Source organism: Neopelma chrysocephalum, unplaced genomic scaffold (assembly GCF_003984885.1).
Source record: "Neopelma chrysocephalum unplaced genomic scaffold, ASM398488v2 Primary Assembly neopelma1_44, whole genome shotgun sequence".
In the NCBI taxonomy this organism is placed as follows: Eukaryota; Metazoa; Chordata; class Aves; order Passeriformes; family Pipridae; genus Neopelma; species Neopelma chrysocephalum.
The window spans coordinates 14280877-14308430 of record NW_020897703.1 but is presented as its reverse complement, the minus strand read 5'-3'; the positions used below and the strand labels follow the sequence as shown (position 1 = coordinate 14308430).

Genomic DNA, 27554 nt, shown 5'->3' with positions numbered 1-27554 from the left:
GTCTGGTTTTTTAATGAACTTAAAATTTCATTTAGTATCAATACACTAGGAAATAATAGTCTAGGAATGCCTAGATTATTCTTAATTTAATTATTTATTAAATTGTATATGTCATCTATGGGTTTTAGCCATTATTAAGCTAATTTACTTGCTTTCTTAATCTTTCATGTTCCCTTCAAAATTGTAGTAACCCGATCAATAAAACATCATCTGAAAATGAGACTATCTCATTGCTAAATTCTTTTCATAATTGACAAGATCTCTTTGGCTAACATTACATATACAAAGCTTTAGAACATGGCTATTAGCTTTAGTATTCTTGACCTACATTATACCTCAAATAAGCTAAATTTTCTGCCCCTTGGGTAAGTGCTCTTCTGCAACTGTATTTTAAAATAATAAAACGTATTCCATCTCTGAATTGTTGTAATCCTAGATAAAGCCTATCCTGCTATTTTCCTTTAAGTTTTATTTCTAGTTTATACAAATTTGTTTTAAGTTCTGTTTAACAGATGCAAGTATAACAGAAACTGATATGGGGAGGCACTTCAATGTGATAATCTGCAGATATGATCTTGATTTAAATGGGACAACATCAGAACATATGGAGTAAATTTAATTGTTCTACCTTGATTGAAAACAATCAGGATGGAGACACTTCTGTTATTCTTTTGTATTTGCTTCCCAGGAGGTTAGGAATGTAGCTTCTGTCACTATGGGGTTCTACTTGAAAGAAGGTAAAAAGATTTTTCCCTAAGGAAAAAGCAAAAGCAGGTGTATCATATACTTGCCTGCACTGTTGCAAACACGTGCATAGCACAAACTACTACAAATGAAACATTCCATCATTTTAATGAATTGAAGTAGATTGTGCACATATGGATGAAAGAGAAAACCTGTAATATTCCACCAAGATGTGAAAATACAGTACCACTTGGAAGAATAAAAACTTTGAAGATACATCTTTCTACCTCCAATCCTTACACCCAGTTTCTTTGTTTACCCAGATTTCACCCTATTTCTGTGACAGATAGGCCCTTTTTCTTCTTGCCTCCACCATTTCATCCCACTCATTTCTAGGCCCAATGTCCTTACCCTTCCACACTGCCTCCTGTTACACATCTTCTCCATATATGATGCCCATGGATTTCTGTTCCTCAGTTCCCTGTTCCATTCTGCATCTTGTTCTTTCTGGTGAGTCTATCCAAGCTTCCTCTTATCCTAGTTCCCAGAGGAAACACTTACTCCTTCTCTTGTCTGCCTTTGAGCTGCATCTTCATTTTTCTCCCTTCCTGCATGTATGGCTCTTGCTTTCAAATCAGACAATTCTCCTTTTTTAGTTGCTTGGTAGTAGCAAAAGGTGAAGGATGGTCACCCCAAAGTCCAATCCTTGCTCCAAACATGGAAAGAAGTCTACACATACTGAAAGGCAAAGTGACCTGTATTCTTAACAATAGCAATGTTTAATATTTTTATAATATGTATAAAGGGTTTATTTCCAAAGTTGTTCAACCACCCATTATGAAGACACTCTATGGAGAAGAAACAGTTTATATATGAACTGTCTGTTATCACAGACAGCATATGCATGTTCAAGGCTGGGTTTCATGGGGCTTTGAGCAACCTGGTTTAGTGGAAGGTGTCCGTGCCTGCAGCAGGATGGTTGGAACTACAGGATTTTCAAGGTTCCTTACAACCCAAACTGTTCTATGATCCTATGATATTTGACCTAAAATAACTAAAAAAATGAACCCAACACTACTGTATATAATTTGGCATCTTTATAATTCATTGCATTCACACAAAAACAAAAAGCAGAAGGAAATAAAACTCTCTTGCTTCAATCCTAGCAATAACTCAGCCAGCAAACTTTACTGCAAATGTTTGTGTATATAGCTCCTGTGAAAACTGCTTAGATGTCCACTATGCACAGGAAAAAGGAAATAAGCCATATGTCAACAGATCAAAGAGTACACTGGAACAGTGAATAAAGTTCACACTACAAATGAAAATGAAGTAGCAAAATTTATGTTAAGTGATTTCCACTGGTGTTTAATACAAATTTTGAGGTTGTTAGTTATAAATTTTTAGTCATTATTAAACAGCAGAATCAGGAGATTAGCTGAGCAGTTTCCAAGACAACAAACTTTTCCCTAGTGTTGCTAGAGTTTCTGCTGTCTCCTCATCAGACCCGCATTTTGGTTGTCCTTCAGAGTCTGTGGATTTGTAGATATGGCACAAGCACTTGCCTTGGTTTTGCTGGGAAAAAAACCCAACCTTCTTTTATATGAGCTAATTGTTATTGACTGGATACTTCAAAACTAGTGTGCAAAAAGGTTGGGAGCTTTCTTTATAGCTGTCTTACACTTGCTCCAAAACTAAGAAAGGTCTAGACCAATAAGTACCCTTCTCAAGTGGCCATGTACATAAATGTAATACAATACCAGTGGAGATGGGCAAAAAGTACACGCTATTGAGAAAGCAAGCCGAAGCCAATGAAGCCAAAGGTCAATTCTAAAAAGATTACCTTTCTCTAATTGCCATTAGGAAGTCATGCTGAACAAAAAAAAAATTAAAGAAAATTTGCAATTATAAATTAAAATGTTTTTATAGAATGTGTACTTCTATAAGTTAATTTTAGGTACATATCTGAGTAAAGAAATAACTTTGGATGTCAAAAGTGAAACTTAAAGCCTTTTCCTAGACTGGGCACATTTTGCTTGCAATAAACTAATTTCTTTTTTCCTCCAGAAATTAATTAACAATAAGACATTTTAAACTGCACTTCCTATATAGTTTTCTGCATCTCTTTTCTTTCTTTAGACAATATTGTAATAGTAGTTTTCCCAACTAATACAGATAATTTGAAAGTATTTTAAAAATACATCCTTGATTAAGCTTTTTGAAATCCGAAATGTCATGAAACCAAAATACTGAAAGTCTTACTCAGATTCAGAAGTTCTTATTGGGAATGATGTCTTTTTCCATTTCCACTCCCCTTTTATGAATCTTACAACTGTTCAGACAGCGGATATTCTACATTTATAAATAGTAGCTGATCTTATTACTTCTAAGGCAGGCACCATTATTCTCAAAGAGACAGCCAATACTTATTTTGCAAATTGTAGAAGAGAAACAATTTCGCTTAAGGCCATTCAAAATTCAGGTTTTGGTTTCTTCTGATGTCATATTTTTGTTAAACTAACAACATAGCATATTAAAGCCTTGCCAGAATCAACATATCCTTGTGAGTGCCAAAGCAAACATTATATTAGCCTTTACACATGGAAAATCTACGTCATATACATGAGTAAGACTGCATGATGCTCAGGAGCTTATCATCATCAGCCACCCCAGAAAATTCTACAAGTGAAAATTATTTGTATTATACTAACAGCTCTGTATATTTAGAAGTCACAATTATTAAACAGGGTAGCAACATAATTAAAATATAAGCAGATATTTATTTGTATTTCCCATGAAGACTAATACAGTCTTTTAAGACTTAGGGCTTAAGCTGTGTTTTAACCTTTGATTTACACCACAAAGTTTTATTGCTGGTTACAACAATGCCATTGCTAACCAAAGCTTCCTGAGTCTCTTAATTCATAAAACAGTGTCTTATGGCAGTATAGAATATACCAAAGATGCAGGATCAGATCCTACCTTCCAACTCCCTTTATTGTACCTTATTATTGAAACAGATCTGGGTTTATGGAAATTAGGCAGGTCTCTCATCTTATTAAAGACGATGAAGCTACTTGATATCCACGTTTAGATAATTGGTTTTTTTTCTACAAGACAATCAGTTCTACTTAGCTTAGCAGCTAACAACTTGCATAAAAAAAACCTAACAGTTGTCAGCTCTGACATGTTTACCCTTCAGACTAAAACAAAAGCAAGAAGAAACTTTGAGAGTGTCACTGTATTAATGGCATTCAAAGCTGCATGTTATAGGTTACATGCACTCCATACCCTTTTTGAAATAAGAGATTTATTTTATTCATTCACCTGTTTCTTGTCCTCTTCTTGTGGCTAAGTGATTTAAAATTACATTTAAGTAGCAGAAGCAGCATCTTTAACTACTAGCTCAACAGCCTCAGTATCATGTTCTGCATTTGAAAACAGTGTTTGCACTTTGGTTTTCTTCTTAAAAGCATTTGAAGTACTACCGTAGTCCTGTCCTTTACTGTATCTCCACTTGGTCAATACAAAACATTGTGTTTTCTTTCTCATATTCAATCCCTAAGAAACTTCTATCTGTAAACAACAAAAATATCTCAACTGCCAGGTAGATTACCATTTTAGTGTGATTACATTACCCCATAACAATAACAATAAAATGTACTCTGGACTACTGTTTTTGCTCCTCACTCAGGCATATCTAACATATCATAAAAATAATGTTTGTATTTATCCAGAAAAATATTAACGATTCTTTTCAGCACTATTTTGGCATTCTGGTAGTTCTTTTCTACATGAAACATGTTCAGTTTACAACCTACGCACTTTGAATATAAGTGTCACTAAGGTGTTACAGAAAGTTGAATTTGGCATGCTCCTCATGAGCATGTAGATGAAAAGTGGACATTTCAATGGCGCAGGTCAGTCATAGTGGAGGACACCAATCACTGACTAGTATGATACGGGTGTGTGTCACATGCAGTTAGTGTGGAATAATTACTTACATGCAAATCAGAAAGAGATTCTGTCTTCATTATCTGTGCACCAAAAAATTTCCCCCGAAAGAGGAAACACAGTTGCAAGACGCACAATGGTTAAAAAAGACATGACTCAGAAATTAACACAGTGCAGCTTGTAGTAACAGTGAGAAGAGATATTCTGTTTCTCTAAATCTCTGAAAAAAATCATGCTTCGGTCTAAAACTTTTTACATATTGTGAATTTCAACAGGAATGAGATATATACTTATTGACTATTCCTATTCCAGGAAGTAGAATAGTGCCTGGTCACAATTATGAAAAGATTAATGCATATCCCTTTATTGTATATAAAGCAGAAGTGAGAAATGCCCTTCCCCACCACCACCCCAGATCTTTCTCACACGTATTTATTTACAAAGAAAAGAAAGTTAGGGAAAAGGTTTTAATTTTCAGTTCAATATATTTATCCTTTTCAGTGACTAACACAACATTTACTGAAAATATACGTACTCCCAATTTGCTTCCGTTTCTGGAGTTCATTGCTGTACTACATTTCTGGAGTACAATTATTTATAAGGGTGCCTTTTGGTTGTTTCTTCAGGATTATGGAGAGACAGCAACGGTTTCTGGAACTTGCTTTGTATCCAAACTCGCTGCATTTTCACTTTTTTCTTCCTGTTTACCTGTAATCGCCGATCAACTAAATTCTGTACTTCAGTCAATCCAGCCAAGTTGAACATGTTCCATACCTCATCTATTTTTTCATAAGAAGAATTATTGTAATTGAAAAAAAAAAAAAGGTCATTTGTGGAATGTAGCAATTAACAACCTTCAGTTCAACCAAATGGAACTAAATCTGTTTTGCAATATGAAAGATCAAGGACACTGCCTCTAAGAAGTCTTTTATTAGAAATTCATTCTCACAGCTCTTGATTTATATTGCAGTAAAAATTCTTATGTTGAGGCCCAAATCACATTGGTTATTACTCATGGCACCCTTAGATACCCTTTCTTCAGAGGGTTCAATATGCCAGAGTTGAGTAAACAAATGCATGCCATTTGGTCACCGTTCACCTATTACACCCAGATAAAGCTACTGCACCTGCCAAATGACAATCCAGACTTTTATGCCTTGTATATATATGTGTGTGTGTGTGTAAATATATATAGACACATGTATATATATATGTGTATATATATATGTGCATACACACACACATATACATTTATATTAAATATATGTAATGAGCTCCTTCTTGTCAGTCATCAATGGAAAACCTTAAGCTTCTCTGTCTTGAGGAAGCATGAAATGTACTTAAAAACTGAGAAGGCTCTTTAAATTCAAGTGATTTCCTATATATGTCTCAGATCCTTCTCACTTCTAAAATTACTAAGGCTGGGATAAATCCTGATCCATCTCTATTGCTTACAGTCGAGGTTGCAGAGGGTAAAAAGAAAAAAAAAGTATTGTGATGCTCACTTTCACAATTTCACAATATACCAGTCTAAGCTGTCTGCCAGCTGAACCAAGTGAGTGGACAGGCAATGAGGAATAGTATACATAAGCAGGAACTGAAGTTTAGCTCCTGTATAAAGAGCAGCCTCACAGTTCGGATTCACCAACACGGCATAACAAAACATCAGAGCACTGCTACAAACTCTCCTTCCAAGCATGTTTACCTCAATTTTAAGAGAGAAATCATGTACATACTTAAATAACAAAATTTGAGCATACCATTAGACACAGGACGCTTAGATAAAGAGAAATTTCCAGTGATGTCTTTAAGCCATCTTGCAAGACCCCAAATGCAACAAGTGTACACATAAAGGAAATTATTTTCTTAGCTTTGGTCTTTTTAAAAGCAGAGAATATAAAAAAGCCAATAAAACCTTCTTTAAATTTTTGTTTAAAGATAAGCTTTTATAATTCAATCTTGAGAGAAATTTAACCCTTTCTATAAAACTATAACTTTCCATACCTTTGGTAAAGAAATATACTCTGGTTCCATCTCCTCGTACATAAAAATTTTCTGACAAGCAATGACCTAGGAAATTGGGACAGTAATGCAAAAGGACATGTCACTTTCTTTTTTTGCAAAAAGTTAAAATGAACAATGAACTACAAAGCCATTCAGGAATTACCTTTTTTAAAACGAAGTTGAGCTGTATCATATCTTCCATAGTCTCGAAATAACAACATTCCTCCAGGTTTCAGTAGCTTAGCCAACCTATTTACAACCCCTTGCATCCTTAGAAAATAGATGGGATACTGGTGATATTTGCAAACATAAGCAACCAAGTGTGCTGCCACAGACAGAAAAGGCAGCACCACCTAAGAATAAGAGACACTTCAAGACGAGTAGTTGTGCCCAGAATTACAGACTTTGCCTATATAAACTTAAGTTTTGTGCACAAAGAAAAAAATGTACATGCATAAAAAGTGAAAGTGCTTTGAGAAATCTCATTCAGCAGAACTAGAAGACATTAATTACATAGCTTGAAGAAAGTTTAATACCTTCCAAATCTGCAACCAAATCTCAGAAGTGCCTTCTAGCAGAACTGAAGTGTGTTAAAAATTTACTACAAGAGTAGCAATTATCAAAAACTAAGCACCACAGCCTGAAGAGAAATCACTAAGTAACAATTTTCTGAATATAAATGTGTCCCTCTCACATATATTTTCTATCTTTCCCAAGTATGTAAGTTCTGCATCACAGTTCCCTTGGTTTTCTTTTTCATTTCTCACTTTCAAAGTTTCCAGAAAAAATGTATACTGAGCAAGATGAATCTGGATCACATATTCCTTTATGCAGTCACTTTAATTCTACAAGATGGTAGTAATGACTAACACAGCTTTGGAAAGTGGGTCTCACAACACAGATAATTACACGGAAATTTTTATGTGTGTATACACGCATATGCACACAAAAGCATCCATGTCAGCCCTGGGAGAAAAAACACAACCAACAAACCACAAAAAACCTCAAACACATTCTTAAAAGACTAAGAGGAAAAGACACACAGAAATACGCAGAATACTGCTTCTATAGGCAAAGTGATTGATTGAATGAATGAAACACTATTTTTCAGTATCTTCCTGCAGCATCATGGCAGCCACAGAGATCTGAAGTCTACTGCTTGAATTGTTTCTGGAATCTGGACCCTGGCTTTGTACAACTTGTGCTCATCTCTGAACAAACAGGAAGGAGCAGTATCATATATGGGAAAGAGTTTCTGTAAAGCTAATCATTAGTAACTTAAGCAGAGAAACAGTTCTCAGACTTAGGCAAATACTGTTCTGTTTGCCAAGCCCATTTTAATGACATTCTTAGCGTAGTAAATGTATTATCACACATATAGCATGTATTTCCCTTCATATAATCCAGTTAAAGGAAGAGTCAAGCGGTTTAACTTATGCCCTCCTATACATTTTTCCCGTCAAAAAAATGGGATTTTCACAATCAGCCAGCCGTAGCAGTCATAACATTTGGTTCATTGGACATAGAGAGGTATTAGCAAAGGCTAACAGTACCCATCATAACACTATATATGAAAATTAGATCAAATTTTCTTAATCCAAACAAGTTAAAAAATTCTGGATGCATTTGGGTTTAAAAGGCCTGCATGTAAGCATTTGTATGTGGCTAAATTAGCAACCTAAGTCTATATCAACATATTGTAAGCTGTTAAGTCATGAATGTTTAGTTTTGATCACTAAAAATAACTTCCTTCTAGAAGACTAGTCTGGTTTTTAATTTGCAGGTTTTTTTGAATCCCTCACTTCTAATAGAGTTGTGTTTAGTTACAATATACTCCTTGTATTTTGATGGAGACTGGAGACTCACTAATGAATTAGCCTGACAAGCTTTTCTCTTGAAGCCTGAAAATGGAAAACAGCATTTAAAATACCTTGTTTTATACATATTGTAGCTTACTAAGTAATAAATTAAAGATTCATCATCTTCTTTTGCAATTCTTGAAAACCCCCAGTGAAAAGAGAGATTTAACCCATTTGCTTTGCCCTTTAGTCTTCATTTACCTGTCAGGATGAATAGTAGAGAGCACAAAGACAAGGAGAATGACATCCAGGATCTCATCTGGAAAAGGATAGGGTAAAGCGTCATCACACACATCATGAACAAAGGCAGAACACCAGGCTGAATTGTAGGACGAATGTGACTGTCAGAAAAAAGATGAAAAGGGGCACAGAGAGAACAGTAGTAGTTAATACGTTTACTGTGACTCAAGAAACTTTTTTTCTTCAATTATTCTGCATTGTAAAACATCTCATATAAAAGCCTATTCTGTCCGGTATCTTACTCAAGCTGAGAAGCAAGCTCAGTGATGGTATTCATTCCTCTCTGCATACAGTAAGACTTTGTTCTTTGGAATATTGAAAACTTCAGTTAAAAGTTGTCAAAGCCATCACATTCTTTTTCATGAAGATGGCTTCCTGGCAGCCTCCTGAATTATAGGCTTATAAGGTACTCTGAAGCGAGCGTATGAATTACCTTTACCAGCTCCACTGCTCCTGAAGCAAAATCACAACAGTACAGAAAGGTTCCAGGTGTATTGCTAGGAAAACAAAACCAACATCAGTTAAAAAATTATTATTGTAAAAGATGAAAGTCTACATCAGTGTTCATGGAACTACAGAGGGCCCTTTGGGGTTCTCCACAGGTTTGATCAAGCATGCCTTATTGATGTCTAGCACATGGAAAGCCACATAGGTTGTAATGAACCAACAGGGCAGACAAATTTGTAAGAATACCAACAGGCAGTTAGCATAAAAAGAATTAGAGCCTTGTCAGGGAGGAAGCAAAAAGGAAAAGAAAGAAGGTCACAGAGGGCTGTCAGGACTGATGACAACGTCCTGGTGTTGTAATGCGTAAATGCACATTAATAGGTCACGTTTTCTTACAGAAGCACTGCGTTACGTCTCTATCATGCAGTTTAATTAGCTGTATGATTTGGGTAGGAGTAGGATGTTGCAAAAATCATCCAGTTCTGAAAATGTTTGGGTTTCCATGTGTCACCTTGCTGTGCTTTTGATTAGATTAAGTAGTATTGGTTGTTTCCCTCCATTATCCCTTTTGTTTTGTAAGCCAGGATGAATAAGAATTTCCTGTAGCACTGTTTTCTCTTCCCTTCCCATCCAAGACTAAGCCAGTTGTAAATTTCCTTGTACCATTCATCAGATAATAGTAATTCTAGGAAGAGGTTTTTTTCACTTCTGAAAACTTCATTTAATATAAACTGAGCAAGCCACTCAAAACCCACTGAGGGATGACCTCATGATCAACTCATGATCAATTAATTTCTTTTAAAAACATATTTGAGATTTTGGACAGATGGTTTCTTTAGAAGGGAATCAATCAACTCTGTCAGTGCCTATAAGACCTCACAGTATATACAGCTGAGTTAGTGACTTCTCTGAGGGCTCAATAGGAGAACAATTCTGGAACAAAATATACTCTGTGCTCACTGCCGAGCAAAACTTTTATCAGCTCTGTGCCCATCATGAGAATTGATGAATTTAGACATTTATTACAGACAATGAGAAGCAGCCAGGCTTTGGACCCAGCTAGTCCCTTGGGAAAGGTTACGCTGATTTCCTAGTTGACTTGTTAGAATGTTATTTCTTTTTTTTTTTAGAGCAGAGTAGGAGCTATGTAGAAAGTCAAGCTAAAACAAAGACACAGCTTGATCTGGATGGTGTTCTCATGATGCATTGTATTAAAAAGCAGCAACTTAAATTTTAAGGGAGGCAGGGGGAAGCAGTTTTAAAAGCTACATTACGAACCTAAGTGAAAAATTTTTTTGTAGCCAGGGTACACTCATGCTTGACACTGGCTTCTTTTTATATGCATACAAAAGGCAATTTCTGTATTATTAAATCCAGAGTAAAAGCAAGTGTTCTATAAAGCCAGGTCTACTAAAAGGTAAGAGATGTTTCCACTCAGTCATATACAAGACAAATGAGGTAGTTTTTCAGTGTATCAACCAATGTGATCGACTGAAGGATTTGCATAAGAATAGAGATCACCAGGAAAAATATCCAAAGAGTAGATTCTTAATTATCAGAAATGCCAATCTATGACTAATGCCTCCTGTGAGGAAAACATAAAAGTTTGTCTCATCTTTTCTAATACAACTACAGGATATCTTTTCCTATACAGTGCTACTTTTCAAAGTTTTCATATGAAACAGGGCTCCCCTTTCATTACATGCTGTCTAAAGTAAAGCATTTCCTGTGGGATGAAGATGCATTGCTATCACAGGTTTCACGGATGACCCTGGTGCATCACTTGATTCCTCCTGCTGTGTTTCCATATCTGCAAAATGGAGTATTTTTGTACAGTGGTGATACTAGCAATAAAAATTCAGTTACAGAACAATGAACTGTTCTGAACTCAAGCTCTTGAAGGCATGACTAAAAAGAAATCTATTTCAACCCCTGATACATACATAGTCTTTCCAATAAAACCTTCCTGCCTACATGGATGGGAGGACAAGCTGTCATAACAGCTTTTTCTAAAACTGGAAGCTAAGTGGATTAAGATGTTTCAATGAATTAAGTAATGCAATACAGGACTTGTGCCTTCCCTGACACTAAAACCTGAGGCAATGTGACAAAGTACACCAGCCAATTCAGAGACAATGCAACTTCCAGTAAATCACATGACATTATCTACTGTCTCTGATTTTGGCCTTTTTAAGACGTACCTGGTAGCTTTACAGTGACATGTAAGACAAGAGAATGTTTTGCCTGCCTGAGATTAACTACAAGAATTGAGCCTGAATGAACCTGAAGACAAAACTCTGTCAGCAAATATGGTCTCCCCAAGACCAAGATTAAGCAATATGAGGAGTATCCTGTATATGGTGCTACCAACATTATCTGTGGTCTGGACACAGTAAGAATTTCAGGGCTGTAAAATGATCCACTCAACACTTTCTGCAGCACTGGTCTAGCACCAAAATTTGGAGAAAATGAAGAAGATGAGAATACAACTCTCATATTTGAAAATCCAACACTACATACCATAGAACTTCCAAAATAGGAAAGACGCTGTTTCCAGCTCCACAACCAACCTTAAACCAGAAGAGAAACAAAGTTAAAATAAATAAGTAAATAAAACCTTTTTTGTTATTTTTGTCTTAAATTAGTTGGCACGTAGGACCTATTAAAGTTGAAGGTATGTTGGACAGAAAAGGTATAAACAGCTCATACCACAATTCTCAAATAATTTATATGATCATGTTTCTCCTCAATGCCTTTCTAAGGCTGAGAGAATCCATCTCTCAAACTGCATAAGAAAATGCAATATTCTTGTCCAATTTCACCATTTGGCAAGAATACGACAACTACTTGCACTTTTAGACAAAGCACTTAAAAATATAAGTTTCCTTAGGAAATCAGAAACCCAACTTCCAATGACAATGGAATCTGATTATCTAGCCCTATTCTGATTTGGGAGAAACTTTAAAGGAAAAACAAAGTCCATATGCTAGGTTTCTGTGAACGTTTCTGCCATAAACGAATATAGTATGTTAAATTCTAAATGCTCACTTTTTTGATATTTACTAAGCATGTTTATCAGATTTTTGGGCAATTAAGTGGAGGTCTATATGATGAGTAGAACTTTTGCAGTGCATTACCTCTAATATTCTATAAGTGGCATCACTTCCAGGGAAAGATTCTAGCCTGTCAAGTTCTTCTCCACAATTTTTACCCTGAGGACTTTCACTAAGTGTTTCTGCTTGGTTTTTATTATACACACATCCTTGTACAGCAGTAGAACCACCTCGATAATTTTTCTTCCAGTATTTTTCTCCTTCACCAAACATTTCATTTTTGTGTGAAAAACTATTGGTACTATTTATTTTTCTGTGTTCTGAAGATCTTTCTTCTCTTTTCAATTCTTGTCTCTTTTCTTCCGGAAGAATTTCTGGAAATTCCAGAAATAGCCAATTACGATCCTTGAAAAAGTTATTTTTATGGGTCTTGTAAAATTCATTCCAATATTTACTGGCTTCTCTCTCATATTTATCTGAAATTAAAAGAGAACAAAACCTTGGTGAATATGAGCTTAGCTACAAAATACTCTAAAGCAACATGGAATTTAGATCTCAAATACACAGTTTAAAACCCCATGGTTCCTCAGATTGCACTTTTAAATTAAAACATATAGATTTTGGATTTACCTTAATCTGTGCTCAAAATTATTCCTATGAAGGTTTAATTAGATTTTATGTCACTCAGGAAGGGGCAGACTTTCTGCATTACTTTTTTTAATATAGTGACATAATAGAACAGCATCACCAAAACATGCAATCTGATGATTCTTAGACAAACTTTCATTTGTCTCACATTATAAAAGCAATGCATCTTTTCAATTATTTAAGAAATACTAAATTGAAATTAATTTTATGTTTTATGAAATTCTGTGATCAATTGCAAATTAGTTGGTAGCTCATCATCTCTTTAAAAATCCCAGCAACTAGAAATCCAGTTCTGTGAACATGAGTGATAGATGCTACTGCATAGCATATAGACAGTAATTCATGCTTAACCATTCAACAGTAGTCAGAAGGAACATACTGGTTTTCTTACTTTTGAAACACTTCAGGGTTTTACAATAGATCTTTTAATTCACAAAAGATTGTAACTGAACATTAGAATGTAAAGGAATAGGACTAGAAGGGATTTCACTCAGTCAGGGAATTCATACCTCTTCTCCACAAAGATCTCTCCAACTTATTCTTAAAATACCACCTTTCATATAGGTTTAACAACTTTCTTCAGTAATATATTACAGCCCTTAACTTTCAGTACAGTTAGAAATCTTTTCCACTACCTAGCTATAAGTTCTGTATTGCAATTAGGTCCAGCAATTCTTGTCCCATTAACCAAGTAGATAAAGCAGAGATTACTCACTTTCCTCTTTGCAACACCTATTTACATATTTGAAGTGCTTTACTATGTCTCCCATTAAATGTCTTTTCTAGAAACCTAACTCTCTTTTTTCAATATAATTCCTGATTTTTAGATTTTTGATAATTTTAATTCTTCTTCTCTAGATTCTTTCCAATTGATTTACTACTTTTCAGAGCTGTATTCTGGTAAAGGCATTATCAATGCAGAGCAAAAGGAGTATTTTACAAGGCTCACAGGCTGTAATCCTGTTTATAACTCCCAGCTTGCCATTTTGCAACAGCACGACTGCTGATTCAGCTAGTGATTCACCACAACCCTCAGATCTTCTTCTGCAAAATGACTACCTAGCCAATTGTTCCAGAGCCTAGTATTTTTTTCAAGGAATTATTCCGAAGCACAGTATTCTGCATTTATTTTTAGCAAACTTACATATTTCAAATTCTTTTTTCCCCCCATTTGTCCAGATCTTTCTGAATCTTAATCCTGTCCTTCACCATACTTGAAACATCTCTTCACTTAATATCATCTTCAAGTCTCCGATTTCCTGAGGTCACTAATGAAAATACCAAGCAGAACTGGACACAGAATAAAACACTCCTCACCCAGCACAGCCTTCTGTTCTGAAAGAATCTCTCTAGGCATTCACTCACCCAAAAGCAGTTTCATTAGCTCTCGCTTGCCTAACTTGCTTATGAAAATGTCAAATAAAGCAAGTCAGAAGCCTGACTAAGGATAAACTTCAGGACGTCTGCTGTTTTTCCCTTATCCCCAGGGCTTGTAACCTTCTCCAAGAAGGAAATTAGCTTGATTTTACATGATTTATTCTTGAAAAAATATTTGTTGGCCAGTATTCATCTCCTTTGTTCTTTCAAACCCAGTGTCTGCAAGCTCTGGATGTACTCTTCCAGTATTTTTCCAGGAACTGAAACTAATTATCTGACTCTTCTTTTTTTCCCCACCTCCCTTTTTTAAAAAAGTAAATATTCTCTTTTCTGCTTTTCCAGTCATCCATGTACGCTATGGATGTACTTTGTAACCTGTTCTTTCTCAGTTCCAGAACAATCTTTCCTCCTTCTCACCAGCACTAATTGTGCTAGCCACTGGACTGCAGCTAACCCTTTCAAAGGCAGGCTGATAAAAAGATAAGAATTACAGTTTTTTCAATGTCTCTTTTGTTGATAGTTTTCCCTTCCTTATTCCACCAAAGTACCAAACTAAATCTTTTTTCCCCCTCATTCCCAAAGCATTTACAAAAGTATCTTGTTAGCCCTGACATCTCTTGCTAAGTGTAGATCATATAATGTGTTGCCTTTTTAATTTTGTCCCCACTCACACTGACCCATTAATTTTTTCAATAAAAAATGCACAGAGTAAATATATGGTGCATTTCTCCTACTACTCTCATTTAAATCTTAACATATTATTTCCTGAGAATTATCATTAGAGGCACAGACAGGCAGTGGGAAGTGGGAAGGAGGTGGCAGTATGCCTTGTCCTAGAAATCTGCATAATGTTTTAAAATTAACATTTAATACATCCAATTGTATTATTAAAGGGCCAGACCTGGCCATGCAGAGTAATTGCACAGACTTGTTTTATAATGTAAGTTCAGAGTTGATTGAGGTCGTATATATCAGATTTCAGGAGCATAAGTTGCACATTCATAGATTGCTCAGCTTCAGTATAAAAACAAAAACCCCTTCTAGTCAAAAGGTTTCTAAATTATTATCACCCCTTGTTACAGTCATTACTTTTCTACAAGTCTGCTCAGAACCTTTTTACTTAAATTCACATCAAGTTTTCCAGATTTCAGAAATGAAGGAAAGAGATACCAAAAGTCAGCCTTTCAAACTATATTGGTATGGAATTACATAGGTTCAAGTGAAAGAACACTTCATTTTGCATTGTTTCACTGGTCACTCCTGCACCACTGTGTAATAGCTACACATGCAGTATTATTATCAAATTTTTGTTTCATTTTGTATATTTAAGTAACCTACCTACCTACTAAATTTTCCAAAGCACGTAAAAATAACAAAACTAAAAAACATATAAACTTCCAAGTAAAAAATCCCTTACTTTGTCAATTGATGTTTCTCCTTAACAGAATCTTCCAACACTAGCAAGCATGCCTGAGAAGAAACTAGACATGCTAATAAGTAAATCAAATTCCTAAAAGTAGTATCATGAGTTCATTCAATTTAACATCTCTTGCCTTAAAAAGGCCCACCAGAACTATTCTATTTTAGTGATATAATAGTACTGTTGAAATCTGTCTTGTCTTTTTCCCCTTACTGTAGTCTTCAAGGCCCCAAAATAACCTGCTCGTTAGCTTCAGTCTAGTTCATTGTTTACACAAATAGGCCAAAATGTACTTCCACTTGCAGAATGAAGCTGAAGCTTTCTGAAGGAACACTATCAGCTGTGCTTACCTATTCAAGTTCTAAACAGAGGGGCATTCATAGGAAACGTCCTTGGATTCTTGTATTTCTTGGCAATAGACAAATGCCTGATTATTCCATTTCTCACCAGCACAAACGAAGTTCTAACTGATTGTAGATGAAGAATTAAAGGTTCCACGAGCTACATGGTCACACAGCTTACTTTTCAATTATAAGCTCTTTTTCAGCTTTTTATACAAACCAAAGGAAAATATTAGATGTAATTTTTGAAAAACAAACATTGTACTTAGATAAAGAATGTGAGGGGTAACAGAAAAAGGCAGGCTGACAATCCCAGAGCATTCAAAGTGATGAAGGACACAAATGCAAGGCACATTCTCAGGTAATTGAAATTAAGGCACATGTTGGAGTTTGTTATATCAGTGAAACTCAGCACAGGATCATAATGACACTATCTAATTTGACAGACTCAAGACATGCTAAGTAAACTGAGGCCCAAGATATCCAAGTTATTTTTTTCAGAATATCTTTCTAACACTATAACAAATTAAGAATCCAGTCTTCTATGACACTATCAAGTTGATACTGCAGCTTTAGCATACATAACTACCCTAGAGTTTAGTCTATGGTTTAGTTTGCCAGTTTGAACCTAGAGCTATCATTCTTCAGAAACTCAGAATACATTAAATTTCCCTTCTGAAGACAGGCAGAAAATTCGTTAATCATTTACACTGCAAACTCTGCATTGTATTGGAACACCTTCCACACAAAGTGAACACACTGCTTCCTGAAGCACTCCCAGCTCAGCCTGGCAAAGACAGCAAGGTGGGACCAGCTGGGACCAGTGCAAATTTCATGGCACTCAACTGAAACACAGTGCAATGCACAAACACAAGCTCTCTAAATAGTCTACTAATCATTAAAAAGCATTTGAATATTGTACATGGGAACTTTCATCCCCAGAACCATAGCTGGATGCAAACTCATTCCTCTCATTCTGTAAAAGTCCCGTGTAGTAGTTTACTCTGAAGAACTGCAAAAGGACAACCGTACCATACTGATGTACTTGTTTTACACAGAGCCTATTGCTCCCCCAATTGCAAAATTGTTCAAATAAGTAACTGAATTGCTAGAAAAACACACTTTGAGATCTTTTGAGGTAATAAATGGAAAAAACCCCCAAACAAACAAAAAAATTCAGACAAGAGAATGTAGAAATAAAAAGGGTGTTCCTGGATTCTAAAGCCATTTTAAATGATTTCATAAACAGCATTAAAATAAGAATTTTTATGCCATTAGGAATTGTTTACCTTGGTCTTCCCATTGAACTTTCACAAGTGAGTTCTCTGCTGCTTTTTTCTTGGCACTCTCCTCTTCTTCTTGTGACCATTGCATGTGGTCCCTGAAAAAGGCAGTTGAAGAACAAGCTTTTTCATAGGATTTTCCAGGATTTTCATATTTTTTTTCCAGAAAAAACAGTATCAAATTAGCTATACTGTCTCAAATCCTTTTTTTTTTTTTTGAGTGCAATCAAACGACCACAAGGAGACTGACAGGTAAAACCCAAGTTTCAGTGTATGATAGATAAAAATTAATCACCAGTTAGGTAAAACTCAAGCGATTCAGAAACATCTCCCAACTGCAAAGAGACTGAAGTAGTATGCAAGTAAGTAAGAGACTGAAGTGGTATGAAATAAGTAGTTTCCTTAATAACAGGATTAATATATATCTTGTAGATTGAGTGTGTTTATAGGAACGTATTTTGAGTGTCCCATTAGAACCGTGTTTAGCTGAATATAACAGACCTACCAACAAACACCTAATGCAACAAACTCACATTACTAGTGTTTATGATGAAGAACTGAGGTCATTTAGCAAAGAAATCAGCTGTTCCTGAAACAGGGAGCATAATCCACCTATGCAACTGGAACCAGTGAATTGATGAACAGGATTTTACTTATTTGGGGAATAGAGACAAGTAACATTTAAAAAAAAGAATGAGACATTCATAAGAAAAGACAAGCAGTGCTACAATGGTTCCAAAGTTTATGTCCTCTCTATTTGCATTAAGTGGTTAACTAAATGTTATGTTAGTCAATTAAACGGTCACAGAACGAAGCCCAGATCTGACACTGATGACTAAACTGCATTCCCTGCAGATTCTGTGTTTGGATCAGGCTGCAATGGGAAGTGCCAAAAATGTGCTGCTGGCCGTTTTTAAAAGCCAATCAGTTGTCCCTCCAAATCATCCAGTCTGAACAGATTAAATTAAATAATATAATTCAAGTAATCTATTAGATCCTAATCCTACTGAAATCAACTAACTGAAAGCCCAAGACTAAAATTCCATTGGTTACTATGGGAAAAGAGACAAGGTGCCAACTTGGGAAGAGCTGATTGTCTCTAAAAGCTAATGAGCATCTTCCTGTTCTGTACCTGGTGATATATAGGTAATTTAATTCTTAGACCTTCGCTGTTCCTCTTTTGTTAATTGTGGGAGACTAATTGGTATGTATTCGTCTGCTTGCCTCAGACTTGATTTCCGCATCTCTACTGAAATATTTCTCATTATTGTCCCCAGCAGGTTGCCTCTCCCCTTCCTGTATTTGTTCATATACCAAATGTTCCTGTGCAGTGTCACGGCTCTAACAGACATGCTGCAGTAGAATAAACTGAATGACCAAAAGCATTACTAGGCAGTCATCCTCTTGGAAAGACTTGCTTCCCAAGTCCTTTACCAAGGACCATTTCGATGGCAAGAATACACAGTCAGCCCTTCTGACAGATGACTTGCTGTGGTATAATCTTCAGCTGATCAATTTTAATTTATCATTGTGTGTCTGTCAGAGCCCTTAAGGATGCCTGAAGCCCTCCATCTTAAACAACCTTTTTTTCCCTTTTTCCTTCCTTGGAAATTCATAAAGCTGAAGAGGGATCTTTTGGCTCTTTCCTAGAAATTTCTGTGTGGTAGATCCCAAACAACATGACTGCAGCAGCATTTCCTGATCAAAATCTACAAAGGAGGAGACATAGCATAGTTCTTATGCAAACTATTTACACAGTTTGGATGCTTCAAATGAGGCAATACAAGCTGGCAGAAATACAGGACACAGGAGAATCCTAAGCACAGAAGTGTTTAAATACAGAAGTGTTTTAAGGTGAACACTGACAGCAGCAAAGCAAGCTATCCATTTTAACCACACCAGGAGCTGTTAACATGAGTAGGCCTGATACAAGATCAAACAATGCTGCTTTCAGTTCAGCTTATTCCACTTAGTCCTTTTCCACTAACTTGTTTGCTAACATAGGGTTTAATTATCTCTGTGATAGCGTGAAAACTATGACAATTACTAACCTGAATAGAAGCAGACATTTTTTTGCTCCAATGTTTAACCTTACTCATTAGTTCTCTCTTGAAATGACAGAAAAGCACCACAGCAAACATCTAAAGCATTAGTTCTCAAATTTAATTTGCTTAGTATGTCTAGCAGCAATGGTAGCAGCTCTTGGCTCTCTGCCAATTCACACACAGACAAAAAGAATGACAAAGCATGAAGTACCAAAGATGATGAGTGGAAAACAAAAGGATATCCTACATCAATGCTAGAGAAGATGAATATCTTATGCTCACCCTGCATAATCTATTCAGCACTACCACCCCTCATCCTAATCCCCCTTATCTCCCTAGAGAGAACTGTGCCAATTCAGTGAGCTTCAGATCCAAGGACCTACACCTCTTCATAGCCAGGTTCTTGATTTATCAAGACCATCACAATTCCATGCACCTCTGCTTCAACTCAGTTTCACCTGCTTTCCCTTCTGAGCTACACGGATTCATCTGCAGATCCATTTTTTGAACAACATTGTTTCTTTCACTCTCATTTTCACAATCCATCCCAACCACCTGCATCATAGTTTGATAACTCTATTAGACTGTCACCAAAGGCTAGCAGGAAAAACTGAAGCTACACACGATCAGTTTTTTGGAGAGAAATTAAAAAAAAAACACAAACAAAACAAACCCAAACAACCAGAAAAACAACCCCAAAACTGAATTTCATTGAGACACAATGTTACAGAAAAAGGATGTCCTTTTACTAAAAGATCTTTTAAAAAAGATTTTAAAATCTTTTCCTACCTTGATTATATAGTCTACATTTAAATCAGCATTTACACAAATAAAGGATTTTAACACCTAGCAGAAAGCACTCAGCCTGGAATATGTTAAAGAACTACACTGCTTATAGATTTATGAAACACAGATTAAGTTTACACTCTTAACACAATAATCAGCCAGCTTTCAGCTTTCTTGACCAAGGAATGTATGGAAGTACAGTTAACTCCAAATTTGGCCTTAAGGTGGTAAGTGTTGGGGACCATGGCTTGGGGACACCTAGTTTAGAAAACACTAACAGGTGGCAGATCTAGTTAACTAATCAGTTAAGTCCAAATTTAGAGACTAAAAAGAGTAACAAAGATCCTAGTTTATTAACCAGAGGATGATTTCCTGTGTCATATTCTTGATTTCCTGTGTCATATTCTTAAGACCTTTTTATTAATCAGAATTTGATTAGAGAATCTTTTGAAATAATTTAGATTAAAAAGCAAAGTGGAGCAATTAACAAATAAAATGGACTACTAAAAAGAATAGTAATTAAAAAAACCAAACAAACAGCAAGTTGAAACTTCATTTCAGAACACAACCTTGTCAAGTAACTTTTCTGACAGCTGCCAGCAGAGGACAACTCTGAGGAAACTATAAGAACTGTAGATTAGTTCTATGAAGTAAGCTTAAGGCCTGAAACTTGTCTTCTGTTACTTCTATGTTATGTTACCCATTGGTTATTATTAGCCACTTCCAGTCTCTTTTTCGAATTTTGCTAAATCCTTGCTATCAAAAATAGTGACACAATTCAAAAATACATTTAAAAATTATGTAGAAAGTAATTTCTTCTATAGCTTCTAAATTCACTACTTTTCATCAAATATTCCTTGGTTTTAAAGTTACAAACTATAGGAAGAAAAATTCCTGGTTTCCCCAATATGTTAGGTAGATATTCTTCTACTTTCTAAACAGATTTAGATATTCTTCTATCCTCCTAACACTTCCTGTATCACTTGCTGTTTTGTATTCATCTCCATTCCACAGTAAAAAATCTTAGCCTTCTCAGTCTAATTTTTCCCACTGTGTTGACCAGCATTCTCCCTCTTTTAGAGATGGGGATGCACTGTTGCAAATCAGGACAATTCTTCTTGTTAACATCTACACATTGATGTCTTCTCTGCTGTTATATCACCTATTTATGTTAAGATTCAATTTACTTTTTTTGATAATTGCACACTGTATGGAAATCTCTGCTGAATGATCTGTAACGTCTTCAGTATACCTTTAGAAGAATACAAGTAATTCACGTGTTCCTTTCAAAGTGGTGTCAGTTTTAGACTAGGTCGCTAATCCAGGATGCAACATCATCGTACCTAACAAGTAACCTTCTGCCATTATAAATAATATGGACTATCTTATTGCTACACTTTCTGTCTCTTAATTAATTACTGATCTACAACAATTTTTTGCATTTCATTCCTTGACTACCTACTTACTCAGCAGCTTTTTACGGAAGTCACTAAGAACTCGTAACGGTCAGATTACTTGTGACAATATCAAGTTTTCTCTAGTGCTCCCTTTACATCTTTACTGGCACTACCTTGTTTTATACACACACACACACATCATTATTCATCATAGTAAACAGTATACAAAATTATAAGAAAATCAGCCTTGAAGAAACATCTCACCACATGTTATGCTCAAAGACCTTAGAAGGATCAGTTAAAATCCGTGATCCAAGTGGAACAGCTGGTCGTCTATTACTTTGGTGCCTGTGTTGCATCTTGCTTTTCCTCAGACATAAAGCAGAAAGCCTTGTAATGAAATTCATTTTGTTCAGAGACCTGAAAACACATTTAACTCAAATTACAATTTTGCTGTAACTTAATTGTTTATGTCGCTTACATGAGAAACGGGTCAAATAATCAAGCACCAGTATCGGCTTTAGTAATAACAATCTACTACAGTTCAATTTAAATGCTTTTCAGAATAGCAACATCCCTTCAGTGTGCTGAAAACCCAAATAATCACAATGTAGGCTGGAATGAAACCAATTGAAGGACAAATTATTTGGTACCATTTCAAAGTCCTATCAGGTAGGGGAAAGAAAAACAATATACGGTAAAACAATAACCCAAGTCTGATATTGCACCTTGACAAAGACAAGCAAGAAATGATCAGTAAAGAAACCATTTGTTCTAGTGGGTACATTCTGTCACCAAGATTGACTTTTTCACCCACTCATCATCTTCAAAAGATTTCATTCTAGATCTGTGAATCTGGTTTATGCTTTTAAATAGGAAACGAAAGATTTTTATTTTTAGAGTGTAAACATTATGCACCAGAAAGCCTTCCAAAATTTCGGATCCCTATGTAATGCCCTCTTTGAAATGAATGGTCCTAAATGTTAAATTTCTACCAATGCAAATTATAAAGTGATTGAGATTTTTGTATTACATGTATAATTCTGTCTTATACATCTATGTCATACAATATGAAGAAATTCCAAGTAATGAAAGATAACAAATGTGTGTGTAGCTCATACCAGCATTTTTTCTTGGGTTTTTATTTTCTTTGTTTGCTTTTTTTTTCATATTCTCATTAACGCAGGCTTTCTATGAGATGAGTAAAATGAAATACACCTCCTAATACTACTTTTACCCTGATGTGTCTCTGTTCTTTTTTCCTTCAAATGCTCTGTATGACTTTAAAAATTATTGTTAGTCCTACTTTTTTCTGCCTCTTTTTTTTTTTTTGGAGTGCTGTTTCTGTAAAAACCACACATACAAATTTAATGCACTGGAAAAAAAAATGTAGTTACAAAAGAACAGGTACAAGACACTACGAAAAAACATTCTGTGCAAATTGGTTACAAAAAGAAGATTTTTATCTTGAGGAAAATAGTACTATTTGATCACAAGTCTTGTACTGTGAATCAAAAATTATTAATTTGTACATGTCACTACAAAAACTGGCAAAGGAATCAGTAATTAAATGAACAATTCCTCATTTAAGGTGTACTTTTGAATGAGTCATGCTTTAGAAAGGGCATTGTTTATTCACTTAAGCCTACAGAAAAAAAAAGGAAAAAAGATTAAAATTTCTTTTTCTTTGTGAAAGATTAAATAAAATGAAGTTTACCTTATGGTTGTCAATGCCAAATAAAATCATTGTTAATTTTGGCCAATAAGACTGCAATGTTACCAGGATATGGGGGCACTGCTATACAGTGAAAATATATCATGTTGTCTTATTAAAAAAATCAGAACTTCTAATGTTAGCAAGTTGATTATGGCTTTTTTTTCTTAAATGTGGCTCAGCAACTAAAACAATTCCAGTTTATACTTCAATTACTACAAATTGTTTATGCTTTGTATTTGAAAATATGTATGCATTTTTCATAACATAATGCATAACTTAACATATATGGGATATAATAATTATTATGAGACATGAAAATTAAGACATTATGACAATTTCTTCAAAATGTGTAATTTACATAAAGGGAATGGTCTTGAAAACAAAAACAAATAGAAAATCCTCCAAAACCCCAAACCACAATCTCATCTAAAATTATTATTATTAAATTACAGAAATGCCTGGATAAAGATTCCATTATTACATCGCAAACTGTTTACAAATCCTCTTCCTCCTTCAATCATTCGAAAAGACCTGAGTTAGTATCTTGCATTTCCTGTGCCAGCATTGATATTCACCATAAAATATGATTCAGCTGCTAGGCTAGTCACATAATTTTTCTTGGCTTTCTAAATATCTCAATAAGAACATGAAAAGATGCACAGATGGCAATTATAGTCAGATGACTAAGATGATCTTGCATCAGTAAAACCCAGATATGAAACTCTTTCTATGAAAATGTAATCCTTTGAGTGGTAAATGAACAATTTTAGCTGATAAATTCTGAAAACGCAAAGAGAGTGAGGTAGGTGTGGAAGTTAAATTTACTGTTGCATCCAGTGTTAAATGTGAATGAGACATGCATGTATATCCCTGAGAATTAAAAGTGATCCACAGATCAGGAGATAAGTGGACAACCTGGCTACTAAAAGTTCAAAAAGCATCTAAATTACTTGGAAACCTAAATAACATTTTCAGAAGCAAGTCCTTGCTCAGTTATTTCTCTAAGTGATTTTTGTTAATGAAACACGCAAACACCCTTTTTCTTTGTCAGGTAACATGATCATACCCTGAAGTCATGACAGCAAGAAATGTCTGAAAGAATTAGGAGTTATTTCCTTGTTCAGAGGCACAGTCAGGAATACTGTAAGTTTGATTATTAATCAAAGCAATTCAACCTTCATCTTTAAAGAAATTAACACTAAACTGAATTACATTAAAAATGGCTAAATTTTGTGGCAGTATAGCTATTTTTCAGAAAAAGAAAAACTTTAAAGAAGCAATGCAATTGATAACCATGCTGAAAAGCAATATGGAAGACTTTTTTTCCCTGTGGAGCACTGCCTTTTATCCTTTATAATTTTGTCATTGTTACAAGTATAGATCAATTTAGTTGAGAAATTTTAAGAAACAGCCTTAAAACTCCTCCTCTCTTCAAACAAGCTAACACAGCACTTTCAGCAATACTTTCTGAAAGTGGACATGCAGAAGAATGAAAACACATCAAATGCAAGCTAGACCTGAAATAACACATTTCTAATTGATGTTGCCATTAAAACCTTGAGCAGTCACACCCACAGAGACAAAAATAAAGATACAGGAGAAAGGAACTGTTTTAATGTTTTTTAATGGTGGATTACACCCCAAAACATATGTAAACCACTTAACCGATGAGTAAAATCCTTTAAAAGTATCAGTTCTGAGGGAGATGTCAGTGGAAAAAAACACATCAAAAAGAACGGAAATAACCTTTTATTTCTGTCCAAGAAGCTAATTTAATGAACTTACTAGATGAAAATATTTTGACATTTAACTGATCTTCAATTACAAATATAACAACTTCTTCCATCTCCAATCACTAAGCCAACTTGTAGAGTCTCCATTATAAAGAAAAAAATAGCCTATATTAGGAACAGTATGTGCAGCTTATGTTACATTCCTGGATAGAAAAGTATTCTGGAAACAATTACCTTCATACAGTCACTTTTGCTTGGCACCTAGAAGCTTATCTAGACATTTGACCATTAATCCCCAACACTCTGCTATGAAGCACAGCTGATCTATTTTATCACCATCAAACACTACCAAAACTCAAAACACCTTACACAAAACAGATACAAGTGACAATCATGGACACAAAGGAAAAAAATTTTCAAGATAATGGTAACACAGAAGGTATAACTATGAATTACCAGTGGTTATTTTTAAAATACATACATATTAATATTTCTTAATATTTCAAATCCAGGGGGATGGGGGCGACTACTGTCAACCAGACTCATTCATCAACTGAATGCTTAATGCTTTTCTATTCTATCAAGTGACTAATCATGCCCTCTTGAGGTTTCATGATTAGTTTTTCAATTATATACTTCCAAAAAATTATGCACATTTGAAACAATAGGATATTTCACAACTTTTCAAACTCAGTAGATCTAAAATTTTCAACTGTTTTTCTTCCTCATGCATAATAACCAAGAATGATGCAGACCTCCCTGTGGGCATACAGCAACTTCAGTAAAACTGCTGCAGAGCACTGACTCCCAAGGGGAAGAGAAAAACAAAAGAAAAAATATTTTGATTTATTCTGAGTTCTATACAGACAACACAGTCAACACTGGTTAAAAAACAAAGCAGATAAAAACAAACAAATCAACCCCACCACATATGATTTTAATCACATGTACACAAATGAGAAGTGCCTGTTCTTACACCAGCTGCCAGGTAGCCCGTCAAATATAGTCGAGGAAAGAGAAAATAGTTTCTACAATGGTAGAGGGAGAGAGAGAACAGGAGATAAACCCTGCTGATGTTCTGAAAACATTTACTTGAATCACAGAAGAGTTACCGTTACCCTGCACACCCTCTGCTGGCTGCTGCTTACACAGAAAGGAGGAAAAAGAAGAGGAAAAAAAAAAGGAGCTGTGGTGACTTTGTGTCACCACATATACGTGCACAGTGAAGAGGCATCTAAACCTCCATATGCAATCACTTAAACTGTTTCTAATCCTATTTTCTATGAAATATCGAACATTTAACTGTATTGTCTAACAAAAGATGATTTGTCTCAGCACAAACGATGTTTTCCTTCTATTAAAGATGATGAGAATTGGGATAGAGCAACATGAATTTTACTACTGTCTACAATTTATATTGAAGAACTTCCTTCACTTAGATTCCTGCAAGACTCTGGGTGTCCATATGGACTTTGCTTAGCTGCAACCTGCCCTGTCAGCTCTGAAGTCACTGGCAGTGTTGCAGATCCACTGAGCATGTTGCACTTACTGTCCTACCTAGGTCTTTGAAGGAGCAACTGCAACCACTGTGTTTGTGTGTTTAACTCACTTCATCAAATAACTGTAAAGCACTAGAAAATTAAAGGCCTCTCTCTTTGCTTACAGTATCAGTGAAGATTAAAGGTTTCACTCAGAGACCCTGAAGAACAGATACGGACAAAACACACAAAATATCAGCAACTTCCGCATTACCCCATGTGGGCGCCTGGCCTCTGACAAGCAAGGGAAAGAAGTTTTTCCGCAGACTTCAGCTGCTCTGCCGGCAAGTAGTGACCGATAATTGTGACAACTTTTGGGATGTAGCTCTAAAAATACACAATTGAAGCGTCATCCATCTTAAGGAGTTGCTGTTGACCTTGGAGTCTTAAACAGGGTTAAACAAATCCCTTACATTTCCGACCTTCCCCCCAAGTCCCGGTACGCTCCATCCCACCCCGCCGTACCCAAAAGGGTTAGTGGCCGGTGCCACCGGCCCGCAGGTACCAGCCCGGCCGGGTCAGAGCTCCCGGGGCAGCTCGGCGGGTACTGGCGGGCGGCCGCCGCCGGCGGCTCTCCCCGACCCTCGCGCAGCGCCTCCCTCCTGCCCGGTCCTCTGAGCGCTGCCTGGCCGACGCCGCAGCGCTGTCGACCCGGGAGCGGCCCCGCTCCGCCACCCACGCGCGGGGACCAGCCACCCCCGGCAGCTGCTGCGGGGCCCGGGGAGCCGCGGCGGGAGGTGAAGTCCGGGCGCGCCGCGCGATTCCCCCCCTGAAAACTACAGTACCCGGCGGGCCACGGGGAGGCGACGGCGGCGCAGGGCTGTTCGTGCCTGCTTTGCGGGAACTCGGCGCTGTGGCGGTGGGGGAAGCGCGGGGAGCGGAGCCCCGTAGGGAGGCTTCGGTGTGCGTCTCTCGGGAGTCAAGGAGCAAGAGGCCGCTCGGGCCCTTCCCCGCTTCGCTTCACCTCTCGCGGGGGTTTGAGAGAAAGCCGGCGCGGGCCCGGGCCCAGCAAGGCTGCGCGACCCTCC

The 27554-nt window shown here is 36.2% G+C and overlaps 1 protein-coding gene across 4 annotated transcripts in view; it reads right to left on the bottom strand.

The window, feature by feature from the left end:
- Nucleotides 1-2823: 2823 nt before the first annotated feature.
- METTL8 (methyltransferase like 8) overlaps nt 2824-27554 on the bottom strand; it is an 85699-nt gene continuing 60968 nt past the window's right edge. Inside the window, exons 1-10 of one of the 4 annotated variants that reach the window (XM_027678587.1) lie at nt 27312-27431; nt 21803-21958; nt 17317-17408; nt 12326-12717; nt 11709-11758; nt 9175-9238; nt 8703-8842; nt 6806-6912; nt 6643-6708; nt 2824-5417 (exon numbers count right to left, since the gene is read on the bottom strand). In XM_027678587.1, coding sequence (XP_027534388.1) covers nt 5230-5417; nt 6643-6708; nt 6806-6912; nt 8703-8842; nt 9175-9238; nt 11709-11758; nt 12326-12717; nt 17317-17408; nt 21803-21945 — 1242 coding nt within the window. In that variant the 5' untranslated portion in view covers nt 21946-21958; nt 27312-27431 and the 3' untranslated portion in view covers nt 2824-5229. The other 3 variants (XM_027678585.1, XM_027678584.1, XM_027678586.1) reach the window with 3 other exon arrangements.